Source organism: Equus quagga, chromosome 7, assembly GCF_021613505.1.
Source record: "Equus quagga isolate Etosha38 chromosome 7, UCLA_HA_Equagga_1.0, whole genome shotgun sequence".
NCBI lineage: Eukaryota > Metazoa > Chordata > Mammalia > Perissodactyla > Equidae > Equus > Equus quagga.
Window position 1 is genome coordinate 102,712,919 of NC_060273.1, and position 16,118 is coordinate 102,729,036.

At 35.5% G+C, this 16,118-nt stretch overlaps 1 protein-coding gene across 9 annotated transcripts in view; it reads left to right on the forward strand.

Moving 5' to 3' along the window:
* Nucleotides 1–16,118, forward strand: part of TMEM232 (transmembrane protein 232) — a 178,684-nt gene that overhangs the window by 35,447 nt on the left and 127,119 nt on the right. For 6 of the 9 annotated variants that reach the window (XM_046667918.1, XM_046667916.1, XM_046667915.1 and 3 more), the window contains exons 5-8: nt 988–1,145; nt 6,837–6,936; nt 9,213–9,379; nt 15,939–16,093. In XM_046667918.1, the coding sequence (XP_046523874.1) occupies nt 988–1,145; nt 6,837–6,936; nt 9,213–9,379; nt 15,939–16,093 (580 nt within the window). The remainder of the gene's footprint in view (nt 1–987; nt 1,146–6,836; nt 6,937–9,212; nt 9,380–15,938; nt 16,094–16,118) is intronic. The other 3 variants (XM_046667919.1, XM_046667921.1, XM_046667924.1) reach the window with 3 other exon arrangements.

Below are 16,118 nucleotides of genomic sequence, written 5' to 3' on the forward strand. Positions count from 1 at the left end.
GAGAAACTTGTTTCTGCATTTTATAATTCTTACTCATGAAACATTAACCAAATGGCCATTTGTTTTTCACTTATTTTAAACAGCCGTTTTACTCATTACCTTTCTTTGATCACTTCTCATTTATGTGTCTTCTATCAAACCACCACCCTCAACCAATCTAAAAAAGAAATTAAAAAGCATTATTTTTAAGGAGGTAAAATTCCTTCTCTCGTTGTCCTAAGTTATATGTGTGTACCTTTTAAAATGAGTTTTAGAATGTTAACCATATGAGGTCACAAAGCATTTCCCCATGTAAATTGGGTTTTGTAGTGCTATCTGGGAGTTTTCAAGCAATAGGAAGAGTAAGAAGGATTTTGCATTTAACTTGCCTTTATGGCACTTCATCGCAGTGCCGTCCATGGCCTGACCTCTATTAAATGTTTAAATGATATTGAAATAAACACTTTTGCCTTGCCAGCAACCAACAGCTACCTGCTCTTTGTCACTTAAACCTCAGTTTAACGGCCGTGAAGACTGCAGAGTCGCGTGATTCAGAACGGTCCTGGCCCTTCCCAGCCTCCGGGGCTGAAACATGGTTGATCTAAGTTAATCATGGCGGTTCCCCTTTGCTTGTCAGTGATTAGATTAGGGGTGCTCACATGGCCTGGTTTCCACCAAGAGAGGTAAAGACACATCTGTTTGGAGTACTTTTTGTTGAATTGCTTTTCCATAAGACATGCCTGGGAAGAAAGCACCCCTCAGAAGTCATGCAGTGTCACTTCTGCCATGTTCTGTTGTTTGAAGCAGTCACAAGGCCTGCTCAGGTTCAAGGGCAAGGGAGCATAGACTTCACCTCTTGTTGGGAAGGGTGTCAAAGAACTTGTAACTGTTTTGAAACCTGCCTGGTCTTGGCGACTGAGCAAATAGTTAATTGCAAGACTTAATTGTAGCATGTAGAAAAATAGCATGATTTATAAATTATGGAGTTTCTACTTTTTAATATTTCAGAAGCTTTAGATATGCTTTATGCTTCCCTGGACCATGCTTCTTTTGATTATGATCATCTGCCTGCCTTATTTTTTGTTGCGGAATCAGTTTTATATAGACTCTGTTGTGATGCATTCCTAAGGACGTACTTATATTCACTTGAAATAAAGCTGGCAAAGGTATGTTTTAAAATATTTTTATGTTTTAATTGCTACATGTTCTATGTGTATCCACATGACATCTGTTTTAGGATCTAAACAGGCCATTTGGTTTTATTATGAAATATTCTCTTGTTGGGTGGTTTATTCTAGTCTTCTCTAAATGTGGAGAATACATTATTGCTTGATATCCAAATGGAGATAGTTTGAGAAAATATAGCTTCACCAACTATGTAAGAAAATAAGATTTAATTAAAAATCAAGTTTATACTTATGTCTGAGTATGTATAGTTTTTCTCCTTTCTATTTCAAGGATTTTAAAATTTTCTAATTTAAGGATTTTTAAGCTTTTCCTCTTAAAAATGGCAATGTGTAACTCTAAATAGTTGCTCAATTTGGGCTGGCCCTGTGGTGCAGCGGTTAAGTTTGCAAGTTCCGCTTCGGTGGCCCAGGGTTCACCGGTTCGGATCCTGGATGCGGACATGGCACCGCTTGGCAAGCCATGCTGTGGTAGGTGTCCCACATATAAAGTGGAAGAAGATGGGCACAGATGTTGGTTCAGGGCCAGTCTTCCTCAAAAAATGAAAAAAAGAGTTGCTCAATTTGAGAAGACAAGTTGTTCTCTCAGTATTCTGTATCGTTTTAGAGCCATAGGATGGGAAACTATCTTCATGTATCTCATGTTTTATAAGGTCCTGGAAGTCATATGGTTCCCCTCCCTGTGATGATCATGGTTGCCTGCTGCAAAATTTGTTATTATTCAAAGAAATTTAGCTTACATAGTGGTTGTATTGCAAAGAAAGAAAAGAAATGCTAGAAGAAGTATTTCTTTGAGAATATATATGTATGCACACACACACATATATATACAATTGAAATTAAGTATGGTATTATTTTCAAAATAACAGTTGAAATTAAGTATGGTATTTGCAAAAATGTATTTTTTCTTATTCAGTTTTGGTTATGAACTGTTTGAAACCAAGCATGAAAATATTCATGAGTGTCAGTCAGGGCATTTTTGGAAGATACCATATTTCAGTCCTTAAAAGTCAAGCCTACTGGACAGCCACATGCAAAAGAATGAAAGTAGACCATTACCTTACACCATGCACAAAAATCAACTCAAAATGGGTTAAAGACTTGAACGTAAGACCCAAAACCGTAAAACTTCTAGAAGAAAACATAGCCAGTACTCTCCTTGACATCGGTCTTAGCAGCATATTTTCAAGTACCATGTCAGATCGGGCAAGGGAAACAAAAGAAAAAATGAACAAATGGGACTACATCAAACGAAAAAGCTTCTGCACAGCGAAGGAAACCATCAACAAAACGAAAAGACAACCTAACGATTGGGAGAAGATATTTGCAAACCATATATCAGATAAGGGGTTAATATCCAAAATATACAAAGAACTCATACATCTCAACAACAAAAAAACCAACAACCCAATTAAAAAATGGGCAAAAGATCTGAAGAGAGATTTCTCCAAATAAGATATACGGATGGCCAACAGGCATATGAAAAGATGCTCAATATCATTAGCTATCAGGAAAATACAAATCAAAACTACAATGAGGTATCACCTCACTCCAGTCAGAAATGCTATAATTAACAAGACAGGAAACAACAAATGTTGGAGAGGATGTGGAGAGAAGGGAACCCTTGTACACTGCTGGTGGGAGTGCAAACTGGTGCAGCCACTATGGAAAGCAATATGGAGTTTTCTCAGAAAATTAAGAATAGATCTACCATATGATCCAGCTATCCCATTGCAGGGTATTTATCCAAAGAACTTGAAAACACAAAGGCATAAAGATACTTGCGCTTCTATGTTCATTGCAGCATTATACACAATAGCCAAGACTTGGAAGTAACCTAGGTGCCAGTCAACGGATGAATGGATAAAGAAGATGTGGTATTTATACACAATGGAATGCTACTCAGCCATAAGAAATGATGAAATCCGGCCATTTGTGACAACATGGATGGACCTTGAGGCTATTATGCTGAGTGAAATAAGTCAGAGGGAGAAAGTCAAATACCGTATGATCTCACTCATAAGTAGAAGATGAAAACAACGACAAACAAACACATAGCAATGGAGATGGGATTGGTGGTTACCATAGGGGAAGTGGGGAGGGCAAAAGGGGTGATTAGGCTCACATGTGAGGGGACGGACTATAATTAATTTTGGGATGGTGAACATGATGTAATCTACACAGAATTCGAAATATTTTACTATGTACATCCGAAAGCTATATAATGTTATAATCCAATACTACTGCAATTAAAAAATAAACAAATAAATAAATAAATAAAAAGGGGGAAAAAAAAGTCAAGCCCAGCTCCTCTCTGACATGTTTGAGGATAAAAGACTTGTGGAGATGAGGCAAGATACAGACAGCACATAATAGAAACTGAACATGCAAAGAACTGAGGCTTTGTACGGAAGAAGGACTGGAGGAAAAGAGATAAGGTGTTTCCAATGGCTGTGTTTGGGTGGTAAGATTATGATGACTGTTGTTTCTTTCTTTTTTCTGTATTTCCCAAACTGTCCATTATGGATATACATAAAGGATAAGATATCTACATATCTTTTAAAATCTCTGTAATCATAGATATCTAGCTATATATTTTCTATAATGAAAAAAGAATGGAATGGGAAAACATAGAGCACGTCTGGCTTTTCTCCTCTTTCCTTCTCATCCCCTTTAGGGACCTTTTCCCATTTCTTGCCTTTTATATTTCTGCCAGCAATAAAAATGACTATCAAGTAAGGTTTTAGCCATTGAACACATTGCTTATAATTTATATACACCATGTCATTTAAGTTTTAAAAGATTCCTATATCTTCTCATCTGAAAGTTTAGACAATTTTCACAGGTTCATATAACAATTGCAAACACTTAGTACTAACTATGTGCCTTGCACAATGATCAGTGCTTTAGATGTATTAGACATTAACTTATTTAATCCTCACAACAATCCTAAAAGGTAGACACTATTAGTATCCACCATTTTATGACTGTGGCACAGGGAGTTTAAATGAATTACCCAAGGTCTGAGCAGAGAAGGTTTTGAAACCTAGAGTCCAGTGGACTCTCACTCATGATGCTACACATTTACATTGACTCTCAGATTTACTAATTTTAAAGATTACTCTTTATTGTTCTAGATAGTGGAAATTAGCTAGTGGCAATAAGCATGGTCTATAAGTACCTTTGATTGCAAGCAAGAAGCCATTTCAATTATCCTCCTTGCCTTTGAAGAATTTCCATTATATACCTGACAGTCAGTTGGCAAACTCCCTCTTGATCTTTTTGACAGAATGCTATGTTGACGGGTATTGCCACGGAGACATCATCCACCTTCCTATGCACCATTTTGTTCATCTTTAATAAAGTAGTATACAGCTCAGAGTTGGGAAGAGCCAGAAATATCTGATTCCCTAATATTATTTACTTTCAGATTTTGCGTTCATTCTTTCCTTGTTATTTACCTCTGAGTGTAAAATCTTCTTAACATTGAAATCTACTTACTGAAGCGTAGAGAATATCATACAAGCAGCAATAGTTTAATATATTTTATATAGAAATATAAGCAGTGCTCTTCAAGGTTCTGTAGAAGAAGATGGAACATATAACCAACTATTAAAATATAGCACTTAAAAAAATTCTGGAAATAGTAGTGATGGTTGCACAACATTGTGAATGTACTTAATGCCACTTGAGTGTACACGTAAAAATAATTAAAATGATAACTTTTATGTTATGTATATTTTGCCATAATATAAAAATTATGCTCTAAAAAATATATAACACATAATAAATGTTATTCAGCATTTCTATTTCTCAGTTAGGTAACAGAATCAGAGAAATGAAGAAAAGAAGAGAGAGAAAGAGAAGGAAAGAAGGAAAGTAAAGAATAAAGGAAGGAAAGATGGGAGAGCAGAGAAAGAGAGATTGCCAAGTGGAGTTTCAGTCTAGGAGGGCAGCCCTCAGTTGTCAAGCTCCGGAGAGAATATGTTCACAAAGGAGGCATGAGAAAAGAAAGTCCCAGAGTTCCCTAGAGATATAGAAAAGTAGATTTTTCAGTAAAAATCTAGCCTTTCGGAATATTATAAGTGAAAGCTTTTAAAACCATTTTTCCTTGCTTAGTTTTAACTAGGGATAGCTTCTGGGTCAGGTGAAACTCATGACCAAGTTGGGGGACGATAGAGCAATTAGTCAAACTGATATGCTTCTCATGGATTTGTCTATTTTGTCCCACATTAAATTTTTGAACATTCAGTAATATTTCTCTCAATATCCATCTCTGCTCCCTTACAAAATCCTACACTGTTCCCTTCTGACTGTTTTTTCATTCATTTTCTGTAACAATGGGTATTTCTAACTTTAATATTCTCACTTGAAATATTGCAATATTCTTTTAAATGGTCTGTCAGTCTCCATTTCCTTCTCATCTAATTTCAATCTCTTAGATAAGCATAGTACTATATCTAACTGGTGTGTATGAAGAGATAGACCTTTGGGCATGCCTTATAAACATTTTATTTTTATTTACTTTTTAAGTCTATAAATGGTGCATGTTTATAATTTATGGATACATTTACGAATATTGATGGTGCGTTCTCAGAATTATTTTACTGGTAGAAGTTTGTGATAAAAATATTTGGAAATCATTGCTATAATAGAAAGGTCATGACTTTTGGTGCAATACACACAGTCTCAGTTGCAAAGTCCAGTAATGTCACTTATTTGCTTAATAGCTTGGGTGAATCACTTAGACTTGGTAGAATCATGATTTTAGTTGTAATATTTTTTTTACGTGTAGATCTAATAATACCTTGCATTGTTAAGAAGATTTGGGTATACATGTGTCTTGATAGTGATATAGCGGTAGTTATTATTTATTTGGTTCTTCTTCATAATCTTATGATTTAGCAAGTTAGGCACTTGTGTTCCGTTTATTTCTATAGTTTGTGGGATTTTTCCTCATTTTTTGTGAAATCTTGTATATCTTATATTTTTTCATATTTTCCATTTTCTGTAGTCTATGTAAAACAAACTATTTTAGCTATACATGTATTTTAAACTTTACAGAAGTAAGATATTACAGGGTTCACTTAATAATGACATTGTGTGGTTGTGTTTTTTTTTTCATGAGGGAATGGGGATCTTAGTACAGCATACTATGCACAGGCAGAGTATTTCCCAAAACTATCTAAAGCCATGTTTTTCAAACTATTTTGACTGAGGCTCATAGGAAGAAATATCTTTTGCATTGAATTCCAGCACACACATAATACACACTCATTTATATACTGAAACAAGGAATTGCACAGTGTTTTATGATATTTTCTCTTTTCTTATAGTTTATTTAAAAATCCGCTCTCAGTTGATTTCACGACTCACTTAAGGGGCATGACTTGCAATTTGAAAAATACTGTTCTAAAGGACATAGAATAAATAGCATTCAGTATCGGTCATTATATGTAATGTAGAGATAACTTATGAAAGTTTTTTGGCTGAACCAGTATTTCAACCTTCATATAAACGTCTTAAAGTTATTTTGAAAGCACGTAATCTCAAATGAATTTGAAATTGTTTCATCAAAAGCAAATGTTGTAACAAAATGGTTTATTTTTCCTTTTGGTTCTTAAACATTTATCGATGCAACACAAAAATACTTTTTTCTTTCTCTTTTGACAGATTGGCTATTTGGTCTTTTTACGACTTTTTATATATTTCCTGCATGGTCACCTAGAAAGTTTTAAACAACATTTACTTAGACTTCAACCATATTTATACGGTAGACTATCTTTTATTTTCTTCACTTACAAATGTCTTACGTTATATTTTGAGGAGCTCAAACTATCACTATAAAGAACATAAGCTGTATTTTATTTTTCATGAAAGGTAATAAGTGCAGGATTCCTTCTGGGCCAGATTGCATGGATTTTACTTTTAACTTTCCTACTTAACTAAGCATATAACCTTGTCTGTGACTCAATTTCCTCATCTATAATAGTATCTGCCTCTCTGGATTTAAAGGAAGTTAAATTCATCTTTTGTTAAGGTAATGCTAGTGGCAGTGTCGCTGCTGGGCTGGAGGAAGGAGAGAGTGGATGCAGGGAGTCTGTCAGCTATGGCATTAGTATAGGCAAAAGGCATTGAATATATGAACTATTAAAGTGGCAATGGGATAGAGTAAAATGGTTTTGCAAAATGTTTAGGAGATTAAAGACGCTGGATCAGTTAGATCTAGGCTATATGTAAGGGAAAGTGAGGAGTTCAGGAGGAATCCTAAATTTTACATATTGGCTAATAGGGTCAAGGTAATGGTGCTCTAAACTGAGAGAATTTTGGAGAAACATTGCACATGTTGAATTTTAAGGTCAGTCAGGTATATATACCCAGTAAGCAGTTGGAAACATCGGTTTAGAACTAGGGAAATGAGTGAAGCCTGGGATTGACATATTTCATGGGTATTAACATGGATGATTATCAAATCATCGCTCAGATAACCTGGGGGTGGGGGGTGGTGGTAGGGAGAAATTAATTCTAAGCATAGAGTTGTGGGGAACATAAACATTTAAGAAATTATTGGAGTAACAGACTCCAGTAAAGGAGAATTAAAGGAGATAGGAAAGAGTGATGACATTCAAGAAAATACACATTATCAAGAGCTGTAGAAGTATGAAATAGTAGGAGGTCTGAAAGTGATGATGGATTTCTGCAATCAGAAAGTCATTGTTGATCTTCGGAGCATCCCCAAAGGACAAGGAGAAGTGGAAGCAAAATTCAGATTGGAGGTAAACAAAGAATGAAGGGAAAATTTAAGTATAACACAGAGATGGCAAACTATTTCAAAAAGCTTAGCTATAAAGAAAAGGAGAAATATGTCAATAGTTTGGATGGAAAAACAAGGTCAAAAGAAGAGAAGATTAGTATGTTGTAGGATAAGAGATGAAGAGATTCAAGATACCAGAAAGGGAATGATAATTGATTGAAAAGGTTATGGAGGAGGGAATAGAAGGTAATGGTGGGAGAGTTATGGAGACTAACCAACATGCAGCACTGCTGCAGGTTTTGAGAGGGTGTGAAACCAGGATGAGGCTACAGACTGGCAGAAGAAGAATTCACGTCTATCATTTCTCTTGTTTTGATTTCTTCATTACATTATAAATCCTCTTTTTAACTCCTCACAGTGTTCAGCATAGTGACTCATACATATTCAGATGATGGTAGCAAATAAATTGTGAAAAATTATTTGAACAAAGCCTTAAGTTCTCACATTAGCTTGTTATTGTGGATATATCCCAAGAAGACCAACATCTTTGTTTCATAAAAGGATAAAATCCCCAGATTTTGCCCTCTTATCAAATACTAAGTAGAGCCTTACATAGGCTAGCTATCTATCTTCAGCAACAGGCTGATTCTTATCTGAGGCCATCAGCAGCTGCTACTGAACCATATTGCCATCCAGTAGAAGAGTGGTTGTTACTAATTTTCCACTGTGTCGATGATGGAAACTCAAAAATATTCTAAAAGTTTATAAAAAGAACAGCACAAAGATGGTTCTTTTAAATATCACATAGTCTTATGGTGAATGACATAACTGCTGCTATACTTAAAATATATACTTTTAAAAATCAATAACAACGTCTTGAAAGGGAATAAAATTGGAGAATGTTGGATTAAAAGCAATGACATTGATTTGTTTGTAGGATTACAATTTCAAAGTATGCATTATGAACAGAGTATCTATTATAACTTGATTTATTTTCAGCTGGAAGTTTCCAAGCATTGTTTTGCAGTAACTATACTTAACTGGGCATTCAACCATTATGCAATTGCTGTTCTGAATTATATCTACTCTTATGTATGAATTATTTACCTTGCAGTTTTCTATTATACCACCAGGGGTCATACATAACATTATAAATCTTGACTAGATGGGCAAATGTACAGGAGTTTCAGCATCTCAGCACTGAATTTAATTATATTTTAATAACTAAAAGACAAATGAAACACAATGCAAGATATTAATGAAAAATTTTTCACAAATCATTTTTCTTACAATAGCACTTTCTTTCTCTGGAGAATTATATTGCAATTATCCAAACATCTTTTCAAATGTTCAGTTCATTCTGAAAACCATGGAAATTATATGTAAAAGAGGATTTATTTCTGAATCAGTTTTTGGCCCTGTGGAAAGCAAGAAAGAATATGATAACATAGATTCTGATATGGTGAGTATATCCTAGTACATGATGACTGAGATCTGATTAGATAGTTGTGCTTGCCAATTTAGTAACGTTGCTGAAGACAAGTTTAGTTGGGAGGAGGAGTGAAAGCAAAGACACTAAATTTGTGCAACCATATGCACATTCCCTGGACGTTAGTTAATAGGATTAGTAGTGGGGCGTCAATATGCACCACTACTGCTTTAAATAAAGTAATGCCATAATACCTTCTTCCTTATAGAGTCATCTCAGCTGTTTAATTGAAAATTGCAATATAATTTAGATTGACTTATAAATGAATATTTTAAGATATTACATTTTTATTAAAGAGAAAGTGTGTAAAGTTCAGGCTATTAATGAGAGCAAGTGTAATATTTTTATGCTTCCATAATTCTTATGTAGTAACATTTAATATGCTATTAAAATCAACTGAAAATCTTTTAAATGGTTCAAAATTGAAGAATTAAAGTAAGCCTTAGTACATGAAAAATCTCCTTTTAATTTCTAGCTCAGGGATTAATGATCAGCATTAGAGAAAACTATCCATCCCAATTATGTAATTCCTTGATATGTAATAAACTATTTATTATGCAAACATGACCACAGTGAGCCATATAACTGTTCATATACCTTACAGCTGATGTACTACAAAAGGCGAACTTCCGTCTCTGGAGTTCATAGTATCTTTATTTCCTTTTCCCACTTACATTTCAAAAGAAAGCGAGGAACACCTCGAAACCTTGACTCTTTTATTTATTTTTGTTACACATAATTGCTATTTTATAGTTTACAAATAGAACATTTGTTTTTGTAGTAATTTCTTAAGAAGGAAAAATATGTTCAACATAATGCAAGTTGAAACAACTAAGGACTTTTAAGGAAGGTTCTCTTTTCAAATAGTTTTATCTAAGAGTTGCCTCACAGTTTCTCCATGCTTCCCTTGGGCACTTTCTAAAACTAACTAAGATTTAAGCATATAAGGAAAAACATTTAATCACATCTATTTGTAATCTTTCTAGACTTTGGTGTTTTGTCTTTGGCTCATTACTTGATGAACCATTTATATAAAGAGTGACATATACTAAGTAATTTGAACCTTTTGGTATAACTACTAATGAACACAAATTGTTTCATACATAAAAGGGATCTTGTTTTTAAGTTTGAAAATATTTTAACAGTAAATATATAATCTAAGACATTGAGCAGCAGAAAGAGCACTGATCATAAAGAAGAAAGACCTGCTCACCAACTGACTGTGTGATCCAGGGGAGGTCCACTAAGCTCTCCAAATCCCCATTTGTTTCTCTTTAAAAAAGTTGTTGCAAAGATTGCAAAAAAGCATGTGCCTTATAAATGATTAAGTGCCATGCAAATGTAAATAATGATTATTGACAAATATATTTAGGAACTCACTTTAACTTAGACAGTTAAATATAGTAAATTTTCACCTAGGGATGTGATTATGCTGACTAAATAATTGTGGTTAACTCTGTAGTTAATTGTGCTTAACTTAATGTAGTGACTTGAGTGTTTTTCCTTTAAACAAATAAGATACCGTGGAATCTTGACAGCATGAGTGTTTGGTCGTGAGTCAGATGGCCTTCAATGTTGATTTTGCTTCTCTTTAAGAATCAGTCTGTTTTTGTCACCCTTGGTGCACACACACAGCTAGGAAATGGAAATTTACTACTGCACCCCGTGGCCTGAACTGGAAGGGGCAAAAATGTCAACATAGGAAAAGAACGTATCTGCTTAGAGTGGCACAAGTTAGTAAGTCTCAGTGCCCTTTTCACTTTTTAGAACAAAGGCCATAGTTTCAATCTTTTCTCAGATCTATTTTAGCTCTGTGTGTGTGATTCCGTGAGGGGATTATAATGGATTTCAGCGTATCAGATTTGTTGTCTTCCTTTTTCTCCTCCCATTACTCCATAGTATAAAGAATATCAAAGGTAGTATAGCCACAGTGCTGCTAAAATGGCTGATTCAGGCAGCGGATTCAGTTCTTCACGGCCTGTTTCAACGTTCCTCAGTTTCAGCCCACTGTCTCCAGGATAACCTAATCTAAGGCAGCCTCTCCAATTTAGATGAGGATTTACCCCTTCAATACCCTCTCTCACCTTCTGGAAGGAGAAGGGGGAAAAAAGAAAGAAAAATGGGAATATAAAAGATACATTTCTGGGTCAGCCCTGGTGGCCTAGTGGTTAAGTTCGACATGCTCCACTTCAGCAGCCCAGGTTTGGTTCCCAGGTGTAGACCTACACCACTCAACTGTCAGGGGCCATGCTCTGATGGCAACTCACATACAAAAAGAGGAAGATTGACAACAGATGTTAGCTCAGGGCAAATCTTCCTCAGCAAAAACAAAAATAAAACAAACAAAAAAGGTGCATTTGTATTCATCTGCTCTTCCTTCTTTATTATTAGTAGGCTATAATAGAGGATTTGTGGATTTATTGCTACAGTCCTTATCCTCCAGTTATGCTAAAAGGTCTGTAACAGCATATTTTGGCTACTGCAAAATAATTTATTTTTAATATAAGCACTGGAGTATAAGCATAATTATTTAACTTGTTTTCAAAGTGCTGCTATAAAATTGCTGAAAAAAAATTCTGTAGGATGTACACGTTAGGATACACACAATATGGGTGTTGGTTCTAGCTAAGAATGGGAAATTTCCTTTCCCTGCTGAGGGAGCTCATTTCTCTTTTTAACGTCATTTTAAGCTATCTAGACACAGGATTTCCATTGACTTTGACAAATGGTACAATTTAATTAGCTCTGTGGATTGCAGAGCCAGAACACTGCACTGAGTCTTCCACTCTCTCCTTTGCTGAATTTGCTAAGCACGGTTGTCATATGATAATAATAACGTAGTTCTTTGGAGAAGGTAGATTTAAACTCAACTAAAAATGAGACCCTTTACAAAATAGTCACATCGGTCCTAAAGTAGTTAGGACAGTAGTCTTCTGAAAACTAAGAACCACATGGAGTTTATATTCAAATATGATTAACAATCTCATCTTCTAACGATTTAAGTACTCGGTAGGTCAAAGGCATGATCTAACTTCGGAACATTTTGTGCTGTACTGTAATTGTAAATGGTTATTAGGAATTGGGTTAGACTGAGACAGAGGTTCTTTAAAATTAGGAGCATTATCCTATGATTAATGTCCTGTTATCCAAGTAACACATTTGTTTTGAGAGGTCCTTTCATGGCAATGTCAACCAACTCCCAAATGACAGAAAACAAGGGTGAAACTCAGAAAGCTGTCTCTGAGCAGCCAAAATAGAGCCAGGGCTTCAAAGTTCATTTCTGTTGTAAAAGAGACCCTGGTCCCTACAGTTGCATAAAATTCAAGCTGATGTGATTATCTGAATTCTCAGCCAACAGTAGATTAACAACACTTTTCTAGATGGGCTTCTCAAAGTAGGCATTGTACAAGCTGCCACTAGCCTATTGGAGAATGTGATGGAGAGGACGTGACCACCAGTTGACCTGTAAACTGATACAGGGCAATCAGAAGCTCCTTACCCTCTCTGCTGTCCTCTGTCAACCCCAGCCAGAGCTGTTTTCAAGGACACAGCCTTGAGATGGCAATGTGTTGTTGAGACTGTGTGGACAGTATACGTAACTGAATCCAGTTAAGGCCTCTGTATAAACTTTTAGGATTCTGGTGGGCAAGTGTGGAGATGTACTCATTTAATGGCCTCCCCAGACAAGCCGCGTAAGTAAGTTCTTTTGCTTATCAAACCTGCCACCTACCTGTCTGGAGTGCTCTGCCTCTTTCTTGGATCTCTCCTTGTCTTCCGTGTACCGGGGGCTAATTTGCAACCAACATAGCCCAAAGCTGCAACGGGGGAAATGAAGGCACTATAGGAAGTGGTCATAAAGCCAAAAAAAAAAAAAAAAAAAAAAAAAGGAAGGAAGGAAGGAAGGGAGGGGGAAAGGGAGAGGAGAAAGAAAGGGGAAAAAAAAATTTCTCAGGGAGTCATTTAATGCAGCGCTTAGTGCTTTTGAAACTATCTGTGGTAAAAGATCTCTGTCAACTTTTTTTTTTTTAATTTCCAAACCATCACAGACTGATAATTTTGTGATCTACAATAATAATGAATTACTGGAAATAAAAGACTTAAAAATACAAGCATTAATTTTTTCTTATTAAACTTAAAATATATAAAATTGACTCATATTGTTACAAAAGTTTCTAAATATATATTCCTTATTTCTGTACTCTAGTTAACAGTTTGCAGATGTCACTTGTCTGCCAACTACGCCTTGAGTGGGACCGATTTAGTGTAAAGGCAAAGAGCTCTACACCACATAATGGCTCCCAGAGCACTGCTCCCTCAAGGTCTCCCACAAGGATGATGCGCATGATGATTGTATTAAATCACATAATCGTCGTTATTATATTAATTCATTCAAGTTTGCAAATGTATTTTTTCTTTAAAAAAAAAGGGAAGAAACTTTAGCAAGATTTCCATGCAAATGCTTGAAATACATAAAATCCGTGAGGATAAGTTATAAGCCTCACTTATCTGGAAAATTCACAGGTGTGGCAGTTTCATTTGCTCTTGATACCGCCAATGCCCTTCAGCCAAAGGCCACCAGGAACACGCATGAGTTTAGGCAAATTGATTTCATTATTTGTTGCAGAGAGAGAACACACACCGGCGGAACCATGGGCTGTCTCAGTCAGAGGGAGTGAGAATGAATTTGTTATAGGATTAGGACTTGGTGTGGGTGATGGGGAGGCTGTAAAGAAGCAGGAGTTCTCTCTAGATTTGCTGCTGTCAGAAAGCAGGGGCAGTTCAGATGGGTATTTTGTAGGTGGAACAGTGCCTTTTTGTTGGGGCTTAGAAAAAATTATCAAGTGCTTTGTTTATTTATTTATCATGTTCTCAGAGTAATATTGTCAGAGGTTGATATTCTGTGATAACCAACAGGAGAACAAAATGACCTGGCTATGAACGTCAGACTGGCTTGTAATAATATTGATGTCAAATCAGTTCCAGAAATCAGAGGCTGCTTTTTTCTGTCTCAATGATGAGTAAAAATAGTATCATAGAAAATTGAAAATAAAACTTAAACCTTGTTTAGTGTCTAAATCCCGATCATTTCTTTACCAAGTGCTTTCCAGAATTTTCTCTGGTGATGGTGCCTAAGATTGGTAACAAGAATTTTTGGCCTAACCAAATAGTCTGTGTAGCCATGCAATGTAGATGATTTAAAAAAACAAAAGAGTATTGATTGTTTTAAATTAATTAGTCAAGCCATCCACAAGTTTCAAAACATGTCTACTTAAATATTTATTCAGAATAAATTTGCAACACGAGGGCTGTCCGACATCCAGTCTGAGACTTCTAGAGCAATTTAAGAAAAGAATTTCATTTATATGGGTTCCACTTTTGGGGTGGGCTCTACCACAAAGCAGAAAACTGAGTTATTTGGATAAAATATGTGCATTTACTGAAGTCAGCACATCTTAGTCGGATGCCTTACATTGTTTGAGAATAAAGGTTTTCTATGGAATAGTCTAACATTCTAAACACTGACTCGTTTCCATTTGCTTCTCTGAGATTGTTCCCCAGTCAGTAGCCTGTGCAGAGACTTCATCTTACTCATGCCTTTATCTCCAGAATCGGCTGAGTTCCCGACATGCAGTAATCCGTACCCATCTGTGGGACTTAACTAAACAGTTTACTAGAAACTTAAAATGTCGTAGTTTAAAATTTATGTATGAACCTCTGGCCTTCTGTGTTAAGAGTACTCAACATGAAAATTATCTTTAAATTGTTTTCCGGAAGTTGTTTTGTATAATAAATGAGAATTATAAAGCCCTTTGGAGTCTCTTTCAGTGTTTCTTTTGAGCATAAAGAATAAAATATCATCCAAGTTAGCAATTTGAGTACATATCACAGGATATGTATCTGAATCTTTGCTGTTGGTAACAGTTCAATGAAAGTGCTGTTATCATTGTCTACCAATAAAATCAGGTTTCTTTATACCAATTACTTTAGTAGACCAATTATATCTATGAAACTGTTAGTAAGCACTCTTAAGGAAAACAAACAAATAACAGCTGTTTGCTTTCTGAATTTGCAGGCTTTTAAATTAGTTACTTAGCAGACATTGACCATGTCCAGCTAGGCATACATTTTGGTCCTTAAAGTGGAAATCCACATTTTAAAATCTAATTTGCAGTTTGATATTGTTCAAATTTTCTCTTATCCTCTCCACCTCGGGTGGCAGGGAAAACGAAGTCATATAAGGTCTGAGAAGCACAGTTGTGTCTAATAGTTGTTATTTAGAGCATACAGGATTTTTGTGATAGTGTAGAACTGATGTCATTGAACACAAGGGACCCATGTGAAAATATGTTAAGACATTACGTTCGGTTAGACTATATATACTTAGAAAAGTATCCTTGAGTAAATTGCTCTGCTTGGTGTAACATGAAGTGTAAGAAAATACGCATTTTAATTTGTATATTTAAAATTTATTTTCATGTTTTTTCAAGTCACAGAACTCTTTCCCAGATATATTTTTGTACTTCAATTCCAGAAACATAAGCAATTTAATCGAGGAGGATATGAAGTTAACCCCCTGCTCTGGCACTGTGTTGCTGCCTGGTCTTGTGTTCAGAAGAACAGTCCTCAGTTGAATAAGGTGCTTGAACATCTCATCTTTCATAAAACCCAGCTTCAAAAGCAACGCTGGTAAGAGGGATCCTATAAATCCAAA